At 32.4% G+C, this 27,344-nt stretch overlaps 1 protein-coding gene across 1 annotated transcript in view; it reads left to right on the top strand.

The window, feature by feature from the left end:
* Positions 1-27,344, top strand: part of LOC134722374 (uncharacterized) — an 80,963-nt gene that overhangs the window by 41,607 nt on the left and 12,012 nt on the right. Inside the window, exon 7 of the mRNA XM_063585991.1 lies at positions 24,367-24,624. Coding sequence (XP_063442061.1) covers positions 24,367-24,624 — 258 coding nt within the window. The remainder of the gene's footprint in view (positions 1-24,366; positions 24,625-27,344) is intronic.

Raw genomic sequence — 27,344 nt, 5'->3', positions numbered from 1 at the left:
TTATATCCGAAGGAAACATTTTCAAGAGGCTAAACAAGAAACCTATAAATACAATGAATCAATTCAGTAATTTGCAAATACAGTAGATTTGACGTATTTATAATAGATCAGTCGAAAATACCTCCATATTTTAAAGATCAGTCTTTACCAATAATTTCTTATACCTAAACCAAACCAATTGCAACTAAAGTTTTCAATTACAAACACGTTTTGCAGGATCTTAAAATTGACGACTTCAAGTCTAAACCTTCTGTTTGCATCTGTACTAGTTCCCAATTCACATATAATTCTGCTGGCCACATTATTATCGGAGACCTCAATAATTCAAATAACACTTCTCTACGAAATTTGTTATCCAAAAGTCCGGAAATTGGAAAACAACTTCAAAATACTGATGGATTCAGTCGAGGATTATGCCAAGCAATGAGTGAAACGCGAAAAAGAAGACGCAGATACTCTTTCCGTATAAATTAAGGCTGTGAGGTCGTTAATACAATTCCGAATTAGGAAACTCAATGGGTCTATCAATACCCACGCTAAGTCAATTTTTAAAAACCCAAATGTTGCAAAACACTTGTCTTACCTCCAAGACAAATATGTTGCTGTCCCCGCAGATAAAGCCCCGAACAATATCGTTTTTGTAGGTAAATATTTTTACATAACCTGATTGATAAATGAATTAAGTATTGACAATTCACTTGGAAACATAACATATACCCTAACGACAATAACCAAAAAGGAAATCCTGGATAATCATAGGTCTGCTCTATGTTCCTTTGGAATTTCAACCAATAATGAAGAGCAGTATCTTCCATCGCTGTATTGGATGAATATACTACATAAGTGTCCTTACAAACAACGGTATACTACAGGGTCTTCCAAGTGCTCCACGAAACATCATTCTGAACAAGTAACATCTATATGATCAGCAATCAAAGCCGGGGGCGGGCACCAAAGTTATTGTAAAGCTGCATTGTCTAGAGGTGGCGTGAATCAGATGTGGATCCTAAGAAATCCGAAGATCTTTTAGAGTACACTTAATCTAAGAATCTTTCATCTTGCAATCGTTTTACAAAATGACTTTTCTACACTTTACACAGTATTTCCCAATCTTAGCTGAAAGACGAATTGAAAAGTATTCCTTTGTTTCATTAAAAAAAGTACGAACGTATATACAAATATCTTGTAAAAAATTACTCTGATTTAAACCTAAAAATCTCTGAAACTGATATTATTAAGATGCTTGAATTTTTGATAGACAACATATTTGCTACGTTTGGAGGACGTTTTTAAACCGACTGTCTGAATTCCAATAGGAACCAATTAAGCCCATCTTCTTCTTACCGACTTGTTTCGTTATTATTATGAGGCTGACTTCATGCAGGAACTTCTTATGAAGAAAGATAAGAAGTTAGCAATATCCTTTGACTTTACATTCCGCTATTTAGTTGATGTGCTTTCACTTAGTAATACTAAGTTTGGTGACTATTACACAAATAAATTCCATCGAACTAGATATAAATGATACTACAGATACAGATAAGTCTGCTCCATATCTTGACTTACATCTAGAAATTAACATGAGGGTCGGTTGCAAACGAAACTGTACGACAAAAATGGTGATTTCAGCTTCCAAATTGTGAACTGTCCATTGTTATGTAGCAACATTCCAGCAGCGTCTGCATATGAAGTATATATGCCCAAATTGTTACGATATGCCCGGGCTTGTATTTCCTATCATGATTTTCTTGAAAAAAGATTGCTACTCACAATGAAGCTTACAAAAATCAAGAGTTCCAAATGGTGAAGTTGAAATCCCTTCGTAATTTTTTCGGACGCCATCACGAACTGGTTGAATAATCGTTTTACAGATGATATCGGATATGTTCCTTATTAACTACAATACCCTTCCCTTTTGACGAATGTGACCTACCGAATCATACTTTTACCGGATTTATTATACCATAAGCAACACGATGCTACATATATGTTTTATCTATGAGTTTGACTCTCCCTCGTGTACCTTACGTCCCTCCTTTTTAATCAAGTTTGTATGGTAGGAAGTTCATACTTTCAGATAATTAAAACGTCACACTTAAGTTTTGGTGAAACGTGTAAAGTTACAAAAAGTCCACTCATTGTATTAAAGAGCCGACACAAGTCATTTCAGATTTAAAATAGGAGATGCAATGCATATTTATTCTATAATTTTCAAAAGATATCCATGTTGAGACAAAACTAGACTACATTGTATCAATAACAAGTCTGTTAGTCAAATACTTGTACTAGCTTAATGACCAAAGTGCCAAATAATCATACACAACGAGAAAGCTGATGCAGCCAACATTGAAGTCATGCAAATTTTTTTAAGGACACTCATATTTACATGTGTGACAAATCTGGATTTAATTCAAGAGGAAATCAATACGTTATTTCTTGGACAGGCACAATGCACATTGGGAATATTTTAATTAAAGAAGATCGTATTTCATGTATTCTGTTCTATTAATAATTATCATTCAGATAAAACATTTTCATACTGGTTGCAAATTGATTTATTTCAGTCTTGTAAAGATCTTTTATAGTACTTGCTTTGATTATAAGGTCTTTCCACTTTTCTTGGAAAGGTCTTTCACTTTTGTTCTGATTATATTTTTACTTTTAAAACACAAACTGTGTTACCAAACACCTATTTAATGTTCATAGGAGTTGTATTCCTGCGTCACCTTTTTTCTTGTTATCTTAATTTCTCAAAACTGTGAAAGATTTCAACAAACTGTTTTGGTTAAGTTAAGAGGCGCGTTTTTGGCGTATTGTATTTTAAACCTGATGCTTTTTGTTATCTATTAATCATGTGTTTCTTTGTCTAATATGTTCTCATTTTTATTTGTATTGTAGTCCTGTAATATTATGTTGTCATTTCAACGTTATATTTAACATTGTCATTAAAGTGCGAGGTTTGGCATGCAACAAAACCAGGTTCAACCCACAATTTTTGTGCTTTAAAAATGTCCTGTACCAAGTCAGGAAGATGGCTATTGTTATATTATTATTCGTTCCTGTTTGTGTTACATTTTAATGTTGCGTCGTTTGTTTCTTTTATTTTTGAGTGTAAATTCAAATTGCGATAAGACGTGTCACGGTACTTGTCTATCCCAAATTTATGTATTTGGTTTTGATATTATATTTGTTATTCTCGTGGGATTTTGTCTGATGCTTTGTCCGTTTCTGTGTGTGTTACATTTCAGTGTTGTTTCGTTGCTCTCCTCTTATTTTTAACGCGTTTCTCTCGGTTTAAGTTTGTTACCCTGATTTTGTTTTTTGTTTATAGATTTATGAGTTTTGAACAGCGGTATACTAATGTTGCCTTTATTTAACTGATGTGATCTGGTGACATCCTATAAGAGTTATTTCCTTTTGAAAATCTAACATAGGTGATACTCAGATTTATATGTTGACCTTGACCTTTGACTTGATTAGTGGTAAATGTTTGGGTCATTAAGGCGGAACTTCTATACATTTTGACCGAAGAGAATTGAACTTCTTTTAAAGGGCATAAACCCTATTTAACGTCATCAAAAGACAAAATCAGATTTTACTATTAAACCAAAGGTCATAGACTCATGGGGTTTTCAACAATGCTGTTTTTGATTTAAAATCGGATTAAGAAAACATCTTTTTCTGAAGTTTCATTTTAATTTACCAAGAAACCAGGTATTGCGAGATTGTTTATAATCGTTTAGGCAATACAAGGTCGTGTTTTGAGATGAAACACCAAGTTAAAGTTATTCCATGGCAAAATGGACATACTTGAACAGCTGCATAGAACGACTGCCTGTATCTCATTGTTTGCTGTTTTTGTAAGTTATATATATAAAATTCCATATAATTTGTATCATTCGTACATATAAATCAGCTTGCAGACATCCTATACGTTCAGGTATTTCACATCCAATCTTTAATGGTAATATCATTTCCAAAGGACAAAAATGTCGGTGTCTTCCTCAAAATCTAACCAAAAATTAAACAGACTTATTTAGATTTGATATAGGTACATTTCTGTTGTCTGGCCATTAAGGATGGCATGTTTTGACATTAATGTTGATTCACTTATAGGATCTTTGAATCGGAAATAAACATATTTTTCTAAAACTGTTTGTTGGCATGATACGGATTATGTTCTCATACATTTCATGATTGTATGATAATAAACCCTAACGGAAAAATTAGTTAATTTATGTGTCATTGACATTTTGCCTCGTTCCTTTTCTCGCTTATTCTGACATCAGACTCAAACTTTGTTTTACTAGAGGTTTACCGCACTGAGAGCCATCATTTAACTTTGAAAATAATTGATGTATACAGTTAATATCAACGCATGTTTTATGAATCATATATATAGAACTATTTTAAGAATTTCAAGATGTTAATTGGTACTAATTTCATGCGAATACTTCTTGTATTCTTGTATACATAATACACAATATAGTGTGTACTCAATTATGCTTTCAAACAACCGTTGCAATCAGCCGTTGTCATGAAAGGTTTACAGTTAAAAGTAAAAAGACAAAATGAAGCTAAATAAAAAAAAAATGTAATTTTTTTTTCGTAATAATTTTATAATAGTATAAAACGATTGAGTTTTGTATATTTTTGGTAGGTTTTTGGAAAATATAAACACATTAAATATATTTTAACAAGGAATTGAATTTATTAACAAAAGTCTGAAATACATTAAGATAAGAAAAGTATATCCACAATTCGTTTTTCGGTTAGATTGACTTCAAAAATTGAAAATTAGATGAAACTGTCTATGTTTACATTTTTGTGAGTATGTATTTGTTTAATCTGTAGATAAAAAAAGGAATGCACATTGTATAAGTATGAACTATATACACTTGTGATTCCTCAGATAGAATACAGTCCCTGTAACATAGGTCAACTTCTGTCATAAATAAATATAAGAAGATGTGGTATGAGTGCCAAGGATATGAAAATAGGTCAGAAACGAGGACTTTATCCGTTGTTAACCTATGAAAGTTGTTGCTCTTAAATGGCTATGTTAAAACTTTTTTTAAGTTTGTAAGGCAAACTTTTGAAGATAGAGAGAAATTTAAAAAGACAAATGATCAACATTAAAAAGATTTTGGTCAAGAATTATATTCTACTCTTTAGAGTCTCTTGTTACATTTTATTTCGATAACCTGTTAGCTAAGAAATAATTAGCCTTTGAGCAATTATGCATACAGCTAAAACTGATGTCGTATTCATTTTGCATACTTCCTCTTATTTTTAAATTAATTTTACCCTCGGACTGGTAGTCATAAATGGTGCAAAAGACACTGCATAGCAACATATATTTCCGGTATAACAATACCAAGAATTCGGAAGACATATTCAAATTGAATTAGTGCAAATATAGCGTCATATTATTGGCGTAATCAGATAAAAAAAAACCGCAGTAACGCAGTAAACAGTTTTGTCTAGCATTGCAGTACGACAAAAGGATCGATGGATGGATATTGGTTAACATTAAACCTTGAAATATATATACTGCTCTCCAGCTCGAACAGTATACAAATTTACTCGCTTCTATAATAACTCATAATAACTCATAATGTACTGATAAATATTTCGACTCTAGGAATGGTTTTCATCAGTGTCATAATACGTATATTATTTTTTTAAGGATGAAACATTCAACTTCAAAAAGGGAGGAGGTTGGTTGTGATATGGTTTAAGTCTGAAATTTTATATCATATTTCACTGCTACCATACAGGAACATATTTTGATATACCGTCCCTAGTACCCATATATACTGTACCCTGTACCAAACAAGTGATTTATTTCAAAATGTAACGCTATAAGGAAAGGGGAAAATTTGGGTTTATTATTTTTTTATCCTTTGTTTCTATAGATTTTTTCTTCTTCATCACAATGGGGATCAGAATATTTTTTTGGGGAAAAATCCATACCCCATAAGAAGCTAAATGTTCTTTCTAAAAGTAATATAAGGATATTTTTTCAATGTGTTGCTTTTCAGACAATATGTAACTTCAATGATCGAAAAGATGAATGTGTTAAAAACAATTGATTTTAATGAGAAACCAACACAATTTCGCCATTTTAACGTATCCTTGTTATACAATTTTATCTGATTAATTAAGATACGACTACAAAAATTATGAATAGATAATTTCTTATTATTCCAAATTCTATTCTATTAATTCTTTATTCTATTTTATTTTCTAAATATACCCCAAAAAAAACCCAACAAAATATACAGAAACGCAAATCTATATTCAGAATCTGAAGGTCCAGACAACTCAGTAAGGACTGTTTGATTCATTCTCTTTGTGCATACAATAAATATTATTGTATAAAAATACAAACACAGTGTTCTTGAAGCAGTAAAATCGTAAATAAATAAAAGTTAAAGTTTTTTATCACAGATATGCAATTCGATTTCTTTAATTTCATATTGATAAATACAATAATATCATATCTTAAACGACACCTCCATAACAGCATGCACGGTTGTGTTACGTACCAATCGCACCTGATACATAGCAAATCAGGAAACTTCTATTGCTATCGGTTTCTTTATTCTTCATTTGCTAGAGGTTTGATTGGGGTGAGATCTCCAAAACATGTTTAACCCCACGGGATTGTTGCGCCTTTCCCAAGTTAAGAGCTTCTTGTTTTTGTTAATCTTGTGTAGTTTTTTTTGTTTTAGCTCAGTTATATGTTTTACAGTTTAGTATGACATTCATGTTCACTGAACTGTTGCCTCTTTGACATTTTCCCCATATCCATTCTCAATTTTATTAGATCTATACAATCTCATCATATATACCAGAATTTTCGTAGAATTTTGTCTTCGAAGTACACATCAGTGATACTCGAATCAAAAATGTAAAAAATGCCCCAAAACGGTGAAGCATTGATGAGTCAAAATAAAATTACGAATATGTTTGATTGTTGGGGTATACATAAGTAAAGGAGACGGATTAAGACCCTGCAACCATTTCTAAGTCTAGAAGTTATCTACTGAACTCTTAGATAGGTATGCTATTAGAATAATTAATACAGTGGATTTATCTATGGAACAAAAACTCCATAGTCCTTCAAATTCCATTTACTCATTCGTTATTTCAGATTGATTTTGTGACACTGAATCTTATGTTTAGATAACTTTTTTCTTGCTTTTATTCTTTTTTACTTTCACCAAAATCTGTTTTTCTGTTTCTGTTTATTATTTTGCCATCTGTTAGTGTCTACTATAGTTTTATCATTCTACCAGATACTCTACAAAACAAGACTTATTGATTATCTTGTTAGCATTTTTTGTACATTATTTCATGTCAAGTTCTTTTACAGCTCACTGTATGTGTTTTGCTCATTGTTGAAGGCCATCGATGACATTTAGTCTTTGATTGCCAATTGTCACATTTGCAATTTTGCAATATATTATGTTGATAATAACTGAACATTTTGTTCTTGTCTATTGAACACACACTCATTTAAGATTCCAGTCTTATAGCTGGTAAGCCAGACGAGCGTGTAATTAAGACGCACCAGTGGAACTAGAATCAAAACAAAAGCTGAATAGAAAAATCAAAACAAAGTTGAAGAGCACTGATAACCGAACGTTTGAATTCAGAAAAATTGTGCTCAGACATTTTACAACTTAGTCTTTTGAATAATTCAACACTTTATCAACACTGAACTACAAGAAAACTAAGAAATCATTGATATTTCATGCCTGCACGGAGGCAGATAACATTATGTACATATTTACAAACGGTACTTTTCTCATCTTCGCTAGCCAAGGGTAACAATCCCGTCCTTTACTCTCAACCCTTTGCAGATTAAACCAACACTTGTGAGTTTAACGCTGCGCCACTTACTGTATTAAAGAACGCCCATTCCGACATCACCCCCCTTGAACAATGACATGACACAAACCCTCTTAATTGAATACGGGTAAACATAGTTGGTCCAACTACTCATATGGTCCGGAACATAAATATATGGCAAGGCAAGTTTTCACGGAACAGTTTTGTGTAAGATTGACAGATGTCATGCTCTAAAACTCAGGTTGAAGAACATCAACATGCAGACCAAACAATATGCAAAAGACTCCATTACATCAGCGCAAGGAGCCCAAATAATAATAAAGCTCAAACAGTTGATCAAGACCTACATGATGAGAGCAAAAAGCTCCGAGAATTGAATTAAAAACACTTAATGACAATGTCACACTACAACACATAACAAAGGTAAACACACTGCTATGTGCTCAATACCGTCTAATAAGTTCATGATGATTTGAAATATTTTTAATGAACTCATTACATAAGAACAGAATTATCAATATATTAGCATTACACGCTCACAACTACAAGCAGAAAGTACAAATGTTCAAAATATACAGTAATCCTACATGATTTCGGAAAACAGTTAGAGCTAAAAAAAAAATACCTTTGTTAGGTTAACCAAAACCTGAAATTATTAAAAAAAAAAGTTGCATGAAGAGATATTTAGATAAGTAAAACTCAGTTATACCAATGTAAATAAAGACAAAAGTAAAATACCGCTAAACACAAATCCGGGTTACAAACTAAAACTGAAGGAAACGAAACAAATATAAGAGGAGAACTACGACACTACAGAAACACAACATTAAAATGTGACGCTCAGATGAAAAAGTTCGAAAGCCAAAACAAGTACAGAATTGAAGATCATTGAGGACCAAAAGTTCCAAACAGTTGTGCCTAATATAGCTAGGGTTTCTGCCTAAAATAAAAATATCTTTATTATTTAGAATAATTCATACTTTTGAAAACAGTAAACACAACGTTAAAATGTTAAATAGTTATCAAAGGTACCAGGATTGTAATTTAAAACGCAGGACGCGCGTTTTGTCTACATGAAACTCATCAGTGATACTCATATCAAAACATGTAAACCGCCAAACAAGTACAAAATTTAAGAATATTGTGGACCCAAAAAGTTCTAAATATACAACTGAAATCTACTCCTTGGATAAGAAAATTCTTAGTATTTTGAAAAATTCATAGTTTTTAACAGGAAATTTATAAAAATTCCCATATAATTGATATTCATGTCAACACCAAAGTGTTGACTACTGAGCTGGTGATACGCTCGGGGACGAAACATCCTCCAGCAGTGGTATCGACCCAGTGGTGTAAACTAGTTATCAAAGGTGCCAGGATCATAATATGATACGCCAAACGCGCGTAACACACACAGACAGAAACTATAATATAACAATGGCTATTTTCCTAACTTGGTTTAGGACATTTTAGAAGAAAAAAAAATGGATTGAACCTAGTTGTGTGGCATGCAAAACTCCCAATTGTATGGCAATGGGCAATGTTAAATATAACATCAAAATGACAACATTACATGACAGGACTACGGTACAAATGAATGGGAAAACATATAGAACAGAGAAACACACGAATAATAACTAACAAAAGGTACCAGGTTTAAAATTTTATACCCTAGAATTGCGTTTCGTTCACACAAGACTAACCAGTGACGCTCAGATAATAAGTTCGAAAGCAAAATTAGTTGAAACAGATGAATACGGTTAGGGTTTCTGCCTGGGATAAGAACATTCCTTATATTTAGAACAATTCATACTTTAGCAAACAGTAAATTTTATAAAATGACTATATAAAAGATATATACATGGTAAAACCGAAGTGGTGACTTACTATGGAATAAAAGCGGAAACATTACGCAAAGCAGCCTAAACCAGCACATAAAAATACAGAGTCATGTTAATTAAAACCAGCAACGCACAAATTATTTTTTTCTAAAAAGATTTCATAGAAATAAGATAGACATAGGATAAAATTCAAAATTAGATATGTAAGACTGAGATAACAATTATTAATAACATTGAAACTTACAATACTAATTAATATCGAATTGTGAGAAAAAAATGAATTGCGTGAACAATAGGTTTTGAGCTTTCTCGCCTCCATAAACTATTCAGTTAAACAGAGGCAATTATGAGAGAAGAAAGCTGTATGTCTCATTGGTGAACAAAGCATTTTACTAGCTGAAGAGGTAAAGGAATCAACAAACGTCTTTGTAACCATTGTGGGAACAATGAAACAAAATCATCAAACAACATGTACACCCTTCTGAATGTAGACTCTTTACAAAACATTTACCGTTCAATCATCACAATTGAACAAGACATACACATATATTTCTATATTCCATTGAGGACTACACTAGAACACTGGCTTAACGAAAATGATTTGAATTGGACATTTTGTCAAAATGGATTCAAACAATCAGGTATAGAACGCAACATTCATGAGTTAAAAAACTGTGTGAATGATCGACCAAAGACCGTTTTATTAATATTTTGATATGAGCGTCACTGATGAGTCTAATGTTAACGAACCACGCATATGGCGTACTAATTTATAACCCTGGTACCTTTCATTACTAATTATGAGACAAAGAAACTGTAAAATTCTGACAAGTAGATTTATTTTTTATTTGAACCTAACATTCTTTTGAATGGAAATTGAAAGTTCGTCAAAGAGATAACAACTAGACCAAAGAGCAGAAAAGAGTCGAAGGCCATCAGAGGGTCTTCAACACAGCAACAAAATCACGCAACCGGAAGCGGGTTTCAGCTGGTCCCTAATGAGTACTAGTTCAATGAAAATGGACATCACACCAAATTCCCAAAAAATATAAATGAACTAAGAATTAAAAACATGCAAGACTTACAAAGGCCATAGGCTCAGTCCTTACTTGGGACAGGTGCAAACATGCGACAGGGTTTAACGTGTTCTGTGAGATCGTAATCTCCATCTATACATCTAGCCAATGTAGAGGAAACAAACACACGGCAATATGCACAGTAAAACCCCGTATAAACGAATTCCAGGTGGTCCGAGGTCAGAATATGTAACAAAAGAAACTAATCAAAATGACATTGAAAAATAAATAAATAGGCCCAGACTATAAGCAGTTACTTACATACCAGCTCTAGACCTCAATAAAACTGATTGAAAGATTATGTCTTCATCATATAAAAATCAAACACAATCCCTACCATTTAAGATTTAGTATCATACCGACATAAAATATGTGACAATAACTTAACCCGTCTTTGTCTTACAAGTAGCCAAACAAAGAAATCCATCCTTAAATACACACAGAATATAAAAAAGAAGATGTTGTATAATTGCCAATAAGATAACTCTCCAAAAGAAACCAAATGACACAGAATTTAACAACTAATAAGTCACCATACGGCATTCAACAATGAGCCAAGCCCATACCACAAAGACAGCTATAAAAGGACCCAATATGACAAATGTAAAACAATTCAAACTAGAAAACTAACGGCCTAATTCATGTTAAAATAATGAAATTGTAACACATCTACCACTGACTCACAGGCTCCATACTTTGGACAGATAATTACATACAGAATGTGGCGAGGTTATACATGTTAGCGTGATCCCAACACTAAAAACCTGTGACAGTGGTGTAACATTACAACATGAGCAATAATTATAAAAATCAGTTGGAAAAGGCTGAACTAATCACATGCATACAAATTAAAATACCATACAGAGTGGACATGGCTGGGAACTTATATATTCCAACAACAAAAAAGAAATAACGTATACATCTGAGAGTACTTGCAGTGGCTGAGAGCCCCCTAATAACTAATAAAACAAATTATGCATCTAAGACTAAATAATCAATCAGTACTCATCCAACATCCAGTGGATTACGTGTAAAGATGTCATAAACAGTCAGAGAAAAACATGATCATGCGCAATGCTGAGGTATTGACAGATTGTAGATTCATGAATGTGAATATGTTTGTAACAATGATATTTAGTTTGCTTTTAATTAACTAATAACAAAAAAAATATCAATACAAAAAAAACCAACACAATATTCAATGATATAATTATAGTCTTGAATTGGCAACCTTTACGAATAAGTTTATTTAAAGGATCGATAAATTTACCAGGATCGTTTCTAAACATTTGTGTCAAAATGATGATACGTTATCCCGTTTGAAATTAATTTTTACAGGTAAAACCAAACTTTAAAATAATTTTTTTATATTTATGGAAGAGTTCAGTAAAAGTTTTAAGTAATTTATGGTAACGAAATCCCTGGTTTCACAATTTACCAGTTGTATATAGATTGCGTTTGTTAAATCAAACACGTCACAACATACACTGGCATGGCAACAAGTTGTGAAATATAAACACCGTAAGATGGTGTCAGAGGATCATCACAATCCAATAATGGAAGATTAACAACAAGGAACGAAAAATCGCCCATTTTGTCGTAAAATTAGTGTGGAGCTTCTTGTGTAAAACCGAAATATCAAAATCTAAAAAAGGATAGTTATTACCGTCTAAATTTATTTGATTTAAAATAAGTTCCTTTCGGTAATTTTCGGCAGTATATGTAAAAATCATTAATTATTTAACGAAAGAAAAAGAATGCTTATTGAAAAACACGTATGATGTCAGGTGTTTTTTTATAACCACTTGTACTGCTAACTTAAGAAACGCGTATGATGTCAGGTTTTTTATTACTACTTGGACTGCTTATTTAAGAGTACCAAGTACACATTGACATTCCATTTTGGCTAATATTCGTGTAAAAGGACGAAACTCACAAAGCCTTACTGATTTCTAGAAATGAATTGCGTTATTTACTCATTTACGTCAAAATTAGCGATAATGACAACCCTGTTGTATTCTTATTCGATGATTTAAAAACTATGTGATCCTTTTCACTTCTGCACTTGTCTTTACTGAGCTTCACCATTTATAACTTTCCTCACAAATCATATGTTTACACATAATATTTAATTGATCACGCAAGAAATAATAACTCAGAATTTTAAATTTATTTGCTTCATATTTCCTTTTTTCTCCTTCGTAGAAATCTATGATCATTGAACAATCCATCGAATTTACCAGTCTATTGAAGAGGCGAATCGATATAAACTTTTCTTATATCAACGAGTTTCATTGTGGGAAATTTCAAACGAATGTTAGCATTTGTACGAAGAAAGGCAGATTTCTCGGTATAAAGTAATGACTCTTTTCTTAAAACAGGGTGACATTTAACACGACATACGTCTGTTGTATAATTTCCATGAATTATATTATGTAGTAACAAGCAAGGTGTGTTTAAACGAGAAAAATGAATTGTTGAATAAATGAAACATAAAAGCACAATTTATCATTTGTACACATTCAATAAATATCATGAAGCAAATTCAGTGGAATGCAATTGAGATGAATTCAATTGTTTGCTAAGCCAAAAATACCTATAATTCAAAGATACTGCTATATTTTATTATATCAACCCCCAAGGGTGACTGGGGTATAGAAATATGGTCACTTGGTCTTCTTCCGATCGGCAGTTACACGCTTGCCGAAGTGGGCGTCCGTTTAGCTGTGCGGGATGTATCAAGTTCGCAGTCACGTCCGGTCAGAAGGGGGCGTTAAATCCGATGCCTCGTGTAAAGAGAGTGCCAATCTCTTTGCACGTTAAGAACCATGGCAACAACTCTTTTGAGGGGTCCGTATGTGGCCTGTTGCAAGGCAAAATTTCTGTCCCTAACCAAGATACCCTAATTTTCCAGTGGCAGTCCAAATTTTCCCGACCATCATCCCAGATGGCCTCTATCAACCTACCTTTTGTATTTATTGTGAACTTAATCTCGTCCTGAATATGCATGAAATATTTGCCACTAGACGTTAAGCAACCAACAATCAATCAATATTATATCAATGCGATGTTTGTCTTAAATCATAGCGAATTGTTTTTAATAGAAAAAAATTATGAATGCGATACTTTTCTAATATAACCGCTATAGTTTTCAAATATAAAATGAATACGATGATACGTCCCAATGCATGTCCGCACACATAATTCACAAACTTAGTCCATGACCGGCTTAATGTTTGAGGATAAATATCACTAAAATTTCGTATCTGTAATAAGGTTAACGCTTATATTAACTTATCATTTCGAAAATGTTGCTTGACCCTATTGATAGTTGAAAGTGTTAACAACCTGTTCAGTTTACTGTATTCAATCACATTGCTTAACAGACTAATTCTATTTGAAGTGATGATGCAAATGCGGTTGTAAATAGTCTACCGACCTATTAGATTCTAATAAAGGTCCAGTGGCGGATTCAAACGGGAGTCCCCCTTTTTTTGACCGATCAATGAATTTGAATGGGGCATATGGTTGGAAATCCCCCCTTTATCCTGAGTTTGAACCCCCCTTTTGAAAGCGACTGGATCCGCCTTTGAGGTCACACTGCTATAGCCTATTCACATGGGTAATATCGAAATACAAAAAAAATATCATTACTTTAAATAAAATAAAATTCATTCAAACAATCCAATCCAATACAGCTTCAGATTACAATGAATATTCAAATGGTAAAATAAATATTCCAAACAAATTAAAATGTACAAATGCTGATGTTCCGAACTTTGAAGATACAAAATGAGTAGCCTAAGACTATAAATTGAACAACTTCAGATACAACGAAAATCAACAACCTTGTCAAACAGAAATTGTATTTATTATTAACATAGAAAAAAAAAATATTGAGTACTTTTTGGATATCAAAGACTTTTCCCGTTGCTAAATCGATATCTCTATGAACACAATCAGCTCGCCACGTGGACGCCCTTTTACATCACGATGACAGTGAAGGCCTTCCCATGTATTGTGTCCACATAGATTTGACTTTCGGTTTTGACTAGAACCAACTGATCGTATAAACACGTGGACATTTCTTAGTGCAACATAACAATCCGTATTGCTTGTTACAAATTCATTTCTTTAATGAATACTTAAAAAAATGTTTCAGAAAACAAAAAGATAAGATGTAAATGTCTGTTGGTGTTAGAAATGTGTCTTTATCACTACACACCATTAAAAGTCTGAAATGGCCTATATCTGTACTCGACTGTACTGATTTTTACTCGACCAGTCTGAATTGGTCTGAAATTTACTTGATAATACTCGATTGTAGTCTGGACCATACTTAAAACTAGGTTCACACTGCCGATCAGATCAACTCGATCGGACATTTGTCGAGTTAATCTGGAAATGATTGGACTTTAGTCGAGCTACACGATCAATTCCAGATCAATTCGACCACTACTCGACGACTTCTCGATTTCGTCTCGAGTGGCTTGCTTTTCGTTCCTTACTCAATTATTTTTTGACATGTCAAAAACTCTCGGGTAGAAAGTCAGATCGATGACGAGTAAGGTAGACTATCCCGAACATCCTTGTCGATTGAATCAGACCAGTCTCCCGATCACGTAATTTGTCTTGATCGGGCTTGATCGAGTTGATCTGATCAGAAGTGTGAATCTATTTTAAGGTAGACTATCCCGAACATCCTTGTCGATTGAATCAGACCAGTTTCCCGATCACGTAATTTGTCTTGATCGGGCTTGATCGAATTGATCTGATCGGCAGTGGAACTTAACAGTCTGAATGTGTACTTGATCAGTAACTAACCATTTTATATGAGTCTGAACCGTACTCGACCTAGTCTGAAACGTACTCGGCCTAGTCTGAACCATACTCGACCTAGTCTGAACCGTACTCGACCTAGTCTAAACTTTACTCGACCTAGTCTTAACCAACCTAGACATATGTTGGATATATCAACTGAATTTGATCAATTTAGGAAATATTTTTAATAAAAATGAAATTTGAACAGCAACTTGAAATTAAAAATGTATTCAATTTAGTATTGAAATTAAATATCAAAATAATCAATCATGATATAACTTCAACACAATATTAATCAACACTTACATAATATATATATCAATTTTTGAAATACAAATAAGACAAGCTGATCAAATAATCTAAAAAATGAACTGTGACTTATATTTTCAATATTATTCAACATTTTATGAATATTTCGGAAGCATTTCATGGTAACTGGACTATTTTCACCAGTAACTTAATTAAGCCTAGTATAGATTTATGGTGTTAGTTGAGTTTAGTTAAAAATGCAGTGAATGTTTTTTCCATTAATATAGATATAAAATAGTATATAAAACAACATAAAAAATGAGACCTTAATTGTTTTGTTTTATTAAACCAATAATTTAATATAATCATGATAATATAATTTCTATACACTAAAACCCTGGTGTTTTCCTAATCAATTAACTTGTAAACGCCAAAAGCGATGACGTCTTGCATCAAACGTAGACATGATTATAAGAAAGGTCAACAAATTCTGTTCAGCAGGTTTTTTGTTCTGTTTTTCACCTTCTGATTTCACCGTTGTTCCATTCATAACAACGGATTTTGGGAAAATATGCTGTTGAAACTTTATGGCTTTAAATGTGTTTTGCAGTCGATTCTTTGGCAGTTCAGTTAATGAGAAATATTCATGGCATAAATCTGTGCAAAATGACATTCATCAATTTGATTAGCAGTAGACGTTGCGGCCGTAGGTTTGTCTCGCAAATGACGTTACGTAATGGTATTCTATTGACGTTGCATTATCAATACATGTTGATCTAGTTATTGAAAGATATAAACAAATCCCTTTTACTGGTATCATTGACGGAAAGACAGTAAGACGAGTTTCCGACGTCAAATTGTCTGCCTGCAGCACATTCACGTTTTCCTGTTTGCAGTATTCTAATGGGTTAATTCAGTTGTTTTTATTCCTCAGTCTAGGCAATATGGAGATGCAATATCTTTTTACCGATTTTTAAAAGTGTGTCCAAGGATTAAAAGAACTGTTATACAAAGAAAAAAAATGAAGAGAAAAAAAATTGGGTTCGAAATTTCGATCTCTTAAATTCGTGCAATATTAATAGTTCGGTATGTTTAATAACCATAGGTACATATAAAAAAGAAAATGTGGTATGATTGCCAATGAGACAACTATGCACATAAGACCAAAATGACACAAACATTAACAATTATAGGTCACCGTACGGCCTTCAACAATGAGCAAAGCCCATACCGCATATAGTCAGCTATAAAAGGCCCCGATAAGACAATGTAAAACAATTCAGACGAGAAAACTAACGGCCTTATTTATGTAAAAAAACGAACGAAAAACAAATATGTAACACATAAACAAACGACAACCACTGAATTACAGTCTCCTGACTTGGGACAGGCACATACATAAATAATGTGGCGGGGTTAAAGATGTAAGTGTTAGTTATGTAAGTTTAATGTTGATTTTTTTTCGAAAGAGAAAGAAGTATAATTAGCATGGAAATCAGTTTTAAAAGGATTAAACTTGATTTGGTAAAATAAATCTACAAAAATGATGATTGCGTTTTTAAAGTCAGTCAGTATATGTGAACAATAATTTTGATTATTAGCTCATTTTTGATTACAACATTGTTATTAAACCCCATTGGTACTGGCATTTTCAAATAAAATTGGTGGATGGAACCTGGTTTTATAGTGTTTGACAGTCTCTTTAAATTCTGTCATATTTACAACGATGTCATAATTGTAAAGATGCGTGAACAAAACAGACATACTAGGTAAAATTGTGAAAATATGGGCACAGCAGTCACATATTAATAATAATGAGTACTGATATTGATTTAACAAAAACACCGCTATGATATTTTAAAAGTATTGCATTGATAGAAGAACTAATAGCATTTGGGTATATAAGAAAAACACAACACTTCAAATTTACACGGACATAAACGTTTGATTATAACTAATTTCTAAATGTATATTTAGACTCAATGTTGTTTATTTTTTAACAATAAGTTTTACAGTTAGTATTTTATTATTTTTTCGTTGCCGAAAACAACATTTTCCGCGTGGATTGTCTGCATATTAACAATTGTTATTATTAGTTACATAGTATGTTAGTGACCTTATATGATATATACAGGGTCAATAAATTCCATATGGGATGAGAGCGAATGTATTAATGTAAAGTATAATGTATAATGATTAATATACGGGGCTTTGTATACCTAAGGCCAAAGGAATTTCGCGACCGGCTGAAATTTTCAAAATGCGAGTAATGTACCTTCTTTTATATTAAGGTATATAGGAATTTTTTTTCTGAGACAAGTGTCTGTGCTACCTACAATTTTTTTCAAAGATGTAAATTGAAACACATAATTTTTTATAGTATTTTATCTAACCTAACTGTGTTTTTTTTTTTCTCATTGTTAAAGGTGGTATGATGACATCCATATTTAATTCTGGCCCTTTAGGCGCTGGTTAATAAATATCTGATTTTTAATTATGCAAACCTCCTAATATTTAGCTCGCCTAACCCATTGGGCTCATAGCATGGTGTTTGTCGTCTATCGATCATCGTCGTTGTCCGTGAATTTTTACAAATATACACATGAAAAAAGTATTTCAACACCAAATTGAAATTCAAAATAAAAAAAAAACTATATTTTGTTTGTGATATCATTTGTTGAAATATAACTAGTTAAACATTATTTAAATCTCACCTGAGTTTAACCAATAAATATCGACTCGATAATTTCTTATCTGCACATGCAGCTACTGAACCCGTAAACAATAAAACAGATGGTTTTTTTTTAATCCTCATTGCTTTCAACACTCTTAACTGCAGCAATATGGCTGAGTATCAGCACGAGAGAAGCAGGTATATCGCTGGGACAATTGCACTTATTGTTGGTCATCACAATTCCACTATAAGTCGTTTTGAGAACAAAAAAGCAGCCAATAAACGATGTTAAAGACCTTTTGAGATCAAGAAGACCACCTTTAACATCTGCTAAGGAAAATCAAGCATAATGAAGATTGGTCAGAAGGAAAACTATTGCAAACAAAACAATCCTGAAGAGAGAGTGGTTACCAAACTGGAGACTTTAAACAAGAACTGTTCGAGATCGACTCATAGGTGCTGATAATCGTGGGGAAGGACAACTTCGGGAACCTTTGTTAACGAACAGACAAACAGTTTTCCGTATCCATCGTAGTGCAGAGACGCCGATGTTTGAAATAACCATCTTTGAGAAAGATCCATTTTTCAAATGGAATTCTGTTTATCTTCTTTGCTCGATCGTAGCCCGGATTTGAACCATCAAGAGCATATATGGAACATTATTGGGCGTAAATTGCGCGAAAGGACACCCCAGTTTAAATACGTCATGAAATAAACTATGCCCTTCATCAGAAATGTTTGCTGCTACCTGAGAAGGAAATTATTCGACTTATGGCATGAATCAGAAGACGCTAAGAGGCGCTTATCCGTTTGAATTGAAGCTGTGTACAAAGTACTATTCTTTGTCGTATAACGATCAACCATGATGTGAACAATCATCTTAAGATTAATTTTGAAATGTCTGACATTGTAAACTATTTTATCATATTTCATCCAAAATAAGAGGCTGATTTTTCAAGTTTTAAAAAATCAAGGTGTGCAATACTTTTTCCATTTGTATATATTCTCCTCTGAAACAACAAGGCAAAGTTTAAACAAATTTGGCTCGAATCATTATTGTGATGTCTAATTTAAAAAAAAAATGTGTCCGATTACCTGTCCGGCAAGCCAAGATGGCCACACCATGGCTGAAAATAGAACAAAGGGTTAAATGTAGATGTTGGCTTAAAGCGAATCTGACATCGTTGAGTTGTTCACCAGGTCAAGATCTTTCCATCCTTAAATATTCAGACAACCTCGCGCCTGTTCTGTAGCTTCCCTTGAATTATTATTTTTTGTAAAGAAAAGTTAGCACTTTTTGGTTAATCTCTTGAATATCATTACAGATAAAGGTAATCTGTAACAGCAATTATGTTCAGCAAAATAAAATCTACAAATTAGTAAAAATTACAAAAATGGTCAATTGACCCCTTTAGAAGTTATTGCCCTTTAAAGTCATTTTTTAACATTTTTATGTATTTTTTGTAATCTTTTACATAAATCTTTTCCTTAAAAACGACCGTATCCAAATGTGATTCAACTTGGCTACAATAATCATCATCGTATCTTGTTGAATCCATTGACCCTGACTACCAATCAACATGTCAGACGTAGTTGAAAATTGAACACAATGGTAAAATAGAGATTTTGGTTTTATACATCCCTGAAACATAGGCATTTAAAAGGGCAAATCTGACAATGTGTTCAAATTTTTACTCCATTAAGGTGTGTCTGCCCTGTAATTTTAAGACGAATCAGACAACCCGTTGTGTGCTTGCTGCCCCTGAATTGGTAGTTTTAAGGAAATTGTGCAGTTTTTTGCTATTACATTGAAATTATTATAAATAGTGATAAACTGTAAACAGCTATAATGTTCAAGAAAGTAAGATATACAAATCAGAAAGAATGATCAAATTGTCAATTGATCCTTTAAGGAGTTATTTATCTTTAAAGTCACATGTTTACAATTTTTTCTTATTTTTTCTTTGTCATTTATCAGTGTATTATAATGTTTAATGTTATATTTGTAATTCTCATCGCATTTTGTCAAATGTGTTGACGACTTTTTTATTATGTTTATGCGTTACGGAAAGAAAAATTAATCACCGCCTTGATTTGTTTTATTTGATTTTGTTCCACGTAATCTGTACGATAATTTACGTTTGATTCATAACAAACTGGACATATATATATATTAAAGTTAATTGCTATTAATAAGCATTGCAATATGCATTGTGTTTAGTTTAAATGTAATATCAGTATTTAGTTCTATAATAATCTTAAATCAATTCTAATTTTATCTTACTTTTGAGATATAGTTTTTCATATGTGACGTCATTTTTTTTTTATCTGAGCGTCACTGATGAGTCTTATGTAGACGAAACGCGCGTCTGGCGTATTAAATTATAATCCTGGTACCTTTGATAACTATTTACACCACTGGGTCGATGCCACTGCTGGTGGACGTTTCGTCCCCGAGGGTATCACCAGCCCAGTAGTCAGCACTTCGGTGTTGACATGAATATCAATTATATGGTCATTTTTATAAATTTTCTGTTTACAAAACTTTGAATTTTTCGAAAAAACTAAGGATTTTCTTACGCCCAGGAGTAGATTACCTTAGCCGTATTTGTCACAACTTTTTGGAATTTTTGGGTCCTCAATGCTCTTCAACTTTGTATTTGTTTGGCATTTTAACTGTTTTGATCTGAGCGTCACTGATGAGTCTTATGTAGACGAAACGCGCGTCTGGCGTATTAAATTATAATCCTGATACCTTTGATAACTATTTAGCTGTTTCGGAAAATTCATAAATTCAAATGTGACGTATTTTTTGTGCCTTTTCGCAAATTCGTATGTGACGTTATTTTTATATGTATTGCGTTAATGCCTGGACTGAGTCGGGTGTGTCAATTCTGTGTTGGTTTTTGTATTATGTATTCGGGTTTTGTTTTCTTTAATTAGTTAATACTTTAGTTTCATTATGTATATCTTTTATATTCGTTTGATAAAATTTAATGTTTGCAATAGCATTGATTTTTCTAAGTAATAAGGATGTTCTTATACCATTAAAAACAAAGTTGTATTTGACACAACCTTTTTCAACTTTTGATCTTCAGTGCTGTACAAGTTTTTACTTTTTTTCACTTTCGATCTTTTATATCTGGGCGTCACTAGTGAGTCTTGTGTGGACAAGGCGCGTTGTTTTGGCGTATTAAATTTCAAACCTGATGCTTTTTGTTATCTATTAATCATGTGTTTCTTTGTATAATACGTTCTCCTATTTATTTGTATTTGTAATATTATGTTGTCATTTCAATGTTATATTTAACATTGCCATTAAAGTGCGAGGTTTGGCATGCCACAAAACCAGGTTCAACCCACCATTTTTCCTTTAAAAATGTCTTGTTCCAAGTCAGGAATATGGCCATTGTTATATTATTGTTCGTTTCTGGGTGTGTTACATTTAAACGTTGCGTCGTTTGTTTTCTCTTATTTTTGAGTGTACAATCATATTGCGATAAGACGTGTCACGGTACTTGTCTATCCCAAATTCATTTGGTTTTGATGTTATATTTGTTATTCTCGTGGAATTTTGTCAGATGCTTGGTCCGTTTCTGTGTGTGTTACATTTTAGTGTTGTGTCGTTGTTCTCCTCTTATATTTAATGCGTTTCCCTCGATTTTAGTTTGTTACCCCGATTTTGCTTTTTTGTCCATGGATTTATGAGTTTGAACAGCGGTATACCACTGTTGCTTTTATTTTGTACAGTCGGCATCATACATAATATTTATTTGTGAAATTGATATTGCTGTGTGTTTGTTTTCCTTTCTTTTTTTCTGATGCAGTCAGTACAATTTCAGTCTGTGTCTAATTTATAAAAGACGTTTCATTATTGTAACGGCATCCATGATGTCACAAATCTTTATTCTGATAGGACGAAATACCAGCATTTAACAAAAACTGAAAAAAACATTCTATGCGAAAATGAAAAAAAGGGAAACATAACGGATAACAAATCCATATTTTCACTGCATGATAAAAGACTAAGGTTTCAAAAATACCAGTGTGCTACTTTTATTACTACTGTCAAGATGTTTGGATTTTAAAAGCTTAGCATGCGTTTGTAAAAATCACTGACAGTTTTATGATAATAGCATGTACGCGACACATCCATGTACCTTTATTGATTTTTTTAAGGAAATTGTTTTTATAGCAGCTTTTTTCGTCATTTTAAAGTGAATATAAACGATAAGATTTTATTGACAGACTTATGTGCATTGATATGGATTACAAAAACAAACATTTGATATTTTGGCTTCAATGGAATATGCAGATACAGTTTATTTACGGAAATACTGAGATTCATATAAAAAAGAAAAACAAAGAACCATACTTTGATTATTATGTGTTCTTACTAAACCAGGAAGAAGCACTCTTTCTTTCAATTATCAACAAGCTAAGTTAGTTAAATGAATGGTATGACACTTTTGTTTTAAATGTAAATAAACGTAAATAAATCGTATTGGTTTTTGAAAATGAAGGTCATACGGTGATCTGTAGTTGTTACTTTATACGTCTTTTGGTGTTTGTTAGATAGTTACCTTATTGACAATCATATCTCCTTACATTTATATTACAGCGATTTTTTTTATACTTGTAGAATAAAACGTCGTTTTCCCTCCTGCTTTGTTTGTATAAACGTTTACGCAAGCTTGGTTATAAGGTAGCACTCCGGATCCACAGTAAGAAAATAAAATTAAAAATGAGCCACACAATGTTTTATCATCTCCTTTTCCTGGATTTCTAATACATTAACCTAACTGTTTGTGTTGTACATGTGCATATGTATGTAATCAGTATCTTCCATAGATTTCATTTTCAAAAGTTGAAAGAGTGAAAATTAATTCCTTTTATGTGTATCAATGGCAACATTCTGCATTTATTTACCATAAAATATTGCAAAAAGGGGGGTGAACATGTCACATATCTCCCCAAAATGTGAATCAAACTGGAATTTCAATGCCTTTGAGTGATACCTTTTTAGAAACTGTTTTCATAAATCTTCTTAATGATCAAATAAAAAATGGGTGTCTTTCGCCTCATTTATTCGTAAAATCCAATCACAAAGTTCGTGCGATAAAGTATTTGGAAAAAAACATTACAATAATTAACGGACCAATGTAAGGTAGGGAAATGCAAATATAGACTGTCATACAGAAAACAGCCTATATTACATACATTGCATAATCTTGATGTTCATATAAACCCAATAAGGAGGCTATTTTAATAACCCGCTATCCAAAAATTAATCTAGCTCTCATATTTGAAACTCCACAGAGGCCAAAATGAGAAACTACACAACTAACTATGGAGTGCTACCTTAAGTTTGTCGTCTTCAAATAATATATACAGGCATAGTTAAACCGTTATATATTATATATCTAAATTTGCTTGGACTTTATCCCAAAAACAATTAAACAGTATACAAACAAAGCAAGTAAATTAACCAAAGTCTTGTTTTTCATGCATTACGGAATTAGCTCTTACACATATTGTACGAATTATTGTTAAGTATAAACAAATGATAACATTTTGCATCTCAAAAACTTCCGTCAGAAAGGTGTTTTACACTACTAGAAATATTTAAAAAGAAATCGATATTTTCTACCTTCCTTCTGACAATACATTGGATACTATATATAGGGATTAAATATTCACTGTATCTTTGTATCAATTATTTCGACTGTGTCATTCTGCTATAAAAGAGCTAGTTTTATTATAGGATGCATATTTCATCTATTTTAACTACTGATGGATAAGGACAGCATGGTTTTCATCATAATTATGTATGGTGTCTTTGTAGTATACCCAATATGCCATGGAACATCAGATATCAACAATAAAATGAAATTTATATTAGAAAAGGAAGAGGGAATTGTTTCAAGTGATTCAACAATTACAACTTTTAAAACAGATTCTATTATACTATGTACCTTTTTGTGTATGAGCGAAAAGGAGTGTGAGACCGCAAGCTATGATCTTATCACAGGACAGTGTAAATTGGATTCCGACTGTAACCCAAAGACAGAAAAAATAGAAACTGGAATTCTCGTCGTCAAGAGTAAGTAAGACTTATCATATGTTAAAAACATGTGAATAATTTGCTGAGTAATGCTTTTTCTCCGTTATTGAAAATAAAATATTCTTCCTATTAAACTTTCACCCTTTGGTACGAATTTCTTTTACAAGGATTTAAAATCTGAATTTGTCCCCTGTTTATTATATGACCTGGGTATCGCAGTTGTATTTTGTACATCCTATATAGTTTCTGAGCTGAACAAGACTAAATGGGTCAACATATGATAGCTGGGTCATACGATATTGGTTAGTTTATCATCTAGGATTGCTGGACCACACGTTGTTTGTTAGGTCAACACGTAACATAGCTGGGCCACATGTTGTTAGTTGCAAGTAGGTCAAAATAGGATAGCTGAACCATACGTTGTTGGTAATGTCAACATCTAGGACAGTGGGGCCACACTTTGTTGGTTGTATGTAGGTCATATCTAGGATAGCTGGACTATACGTTTTTGGTTATGTCAACATCTAGGATAGCTGGACAATAGGTTGTTGGAAATAGTTTGTCTATGTTGATATGTCAATTAAAAAGAATAATATACTTTGGTGTGATGTAAATATAATCTCTTTATCTAACAACAGACTGGTGTTATGTGAAGTAAGTGTTTTACATAACAACAGTCTGGTGTGATGTTAAAATAATGTTTTATCTAACAACAGTCTGGTGTGATCTAAGGTTGATGTTTTTATCTAACAACAGTCTGGTGTTATGTAAAGTTAATGTCTTTATCTTACAACAGTCTGGTGTGATGTGAAGTTATTGTAATTTTTCAACAACAGCCTGGTGTTATGTAAAGTAAATGTTTTTATTTAACAACAGTCTGGTGTTATGAAAAGTAAATGTTTTTATTTAACAACAGTCTGGTGTTATGTAAACTTAATGTCTTTATCTTACAACAGTCTGGTGTGATGTGAAGTTATTGTAATTTTTCAACAACAGTCTGGTGTGATGTAAAGCAAATATTTTTATTTAACAACAGCCTGGTGTTATGTAAAGTACATGTTTTTATTTAACAACAGTCTGGTGTTATGAAAAGTTAATGTTTTTATTTAACAACAGTCTGGTATTATGTAAAGTAAATGTTTTATCTAACAACAGTCTGGTGTTATGTAAATTAAATGTTTTTATTTCACAACAGTCTGGTGTTATGTAAAGTAAATGTTTTTATCTTACAACAGTCTGGTGTTATTTAAAGTAAGTGTTTTATATAACAACAGTCTGGTGTGATGTAAAGTAAGTGTTTTATATAACAACAGTTTGGTGTGATGTTAAGTTAATGTTTTTCTCTAACAACAGTCTGGTGTTATGTAAAGTAAATGTTTTTATCTAACAACAGTCTGGTGTTATGAAAAGTAAATGTTTGTTATCTAACGACAGTCTGGTGTTATGTAAAGTTAGTGTTTTATATAACAACAGTCTGGTGTGATGTTAAGTTAATGTTTTATCTAACAACAGTCTGGTATGATGTAAAGTTAATGTTTTATCTAACAACAGTCTGGTATGATATAAAGTTAATGGCTTTATCTAGCAACATTATGGTGTTACGCAATGGTAATGCGTGCATCTTACAGCAATCTGGTGTGATGTAAAGTCAATGTTTTATCTAACAACAGACTGGTTTGATCTAAATTCAATGTCTTTATTTAACAATAGTCTGGTGTGATATGAAGTTATTGTAATTATCCAACAACAGTCTGGTGTTATGTAAAGTAAATGTTTTTATTTAACAACAGTCTGGTGTTATGTAAAGTAAATGTTTTATTAAACAACAGTCTGGTGTTATGTAAAGTAAATGTTTTTATCTAACAATAGTCTGGTATGATGTAATGTTAATGTTTTATCTAACAACAGTCTGGTATGATATAAAGTTAATGTTTTATCTTACAACAGACTGGTGTGGTCTAAATTTAATGTCTTTATTTAACAACAGTCTGGTGTGATGTGAAGTTATTGTAATTATCCAACAACAGTCTGGTATGATGTAAAGGTTATGTGTTTATCTAGCAACAGTCTGGTGTTAGATAAAGTTAATATGTATCTCTACCAACAATCTGGTGTGATGTAAAGTAAGTGTTTTATATAATAACAGTCTGGTGTGATGATAAGTTAATGTTTTATCTAACAACAGTCTGGTATGATGTAAAGTTAATGTTTTATCTAACAACAGTCTCGTATGATATAAAGTTAATGTCTTTATCTAGCAACATTATGGTGTGCCGCAAAGGTAATGCGTGCATCTTACAGCAATCTGGTGTGATGTAAAGTCAATGTTTTATCTAACAACAGACTGGTGTGATCTCAATTTAATGTCTTTATTTAACAACAGTCTGGTGTGATGTGAAGTTATTGTAATTATCCAACAACAGTCTGGTACGATGTTAAGGTAATATGTATCTCTACCAACAATCTGGTGTGATCTAAAGTTTATGTCTTTATCTATCAACAGTCTGGTGAGGTTTAAATATGCTGTCTTTATCTAACAATAGCCTGGTAAGGTTTAAATATGCTGTCTTGATCTAACAACAGTCTGGTGTGGTGTAAAGTTGATGTCTTTATATAACAACAGTCTGGGGTGATGTTAAAAAAATGAGTATATCTAACAACAGTCTAGTATGAGGTAAAGTTTTATTTCATTTAAAAGTGGGTTTTTATTTTGCTGTTTGTAGTGATAAATTATAAATTGGAACTAGTATAAAAAGTCC

The sequence above is a fragment of the Mytilus trossulus genome, chromosome 6 (assembly GCF_036588685.1).
Source record: "Mytilus trossulus isolate FHL-02 chromosome 6, PNRI_Mtr1.1.1.hap1, whole genome shotgun sequence".
NCBI classification, from domain to species: Eukaryota; Metazoa; Mollusca; class Bivalvia; order Mytilida; family Mytilidae; genus Mytilus; species Mytilus trossulus.
The sequence above is the reverse complement of the archived record's forward strand: the minus strand, read 5'-3'. Positions and strand labels throughout refer to the sequence as shown.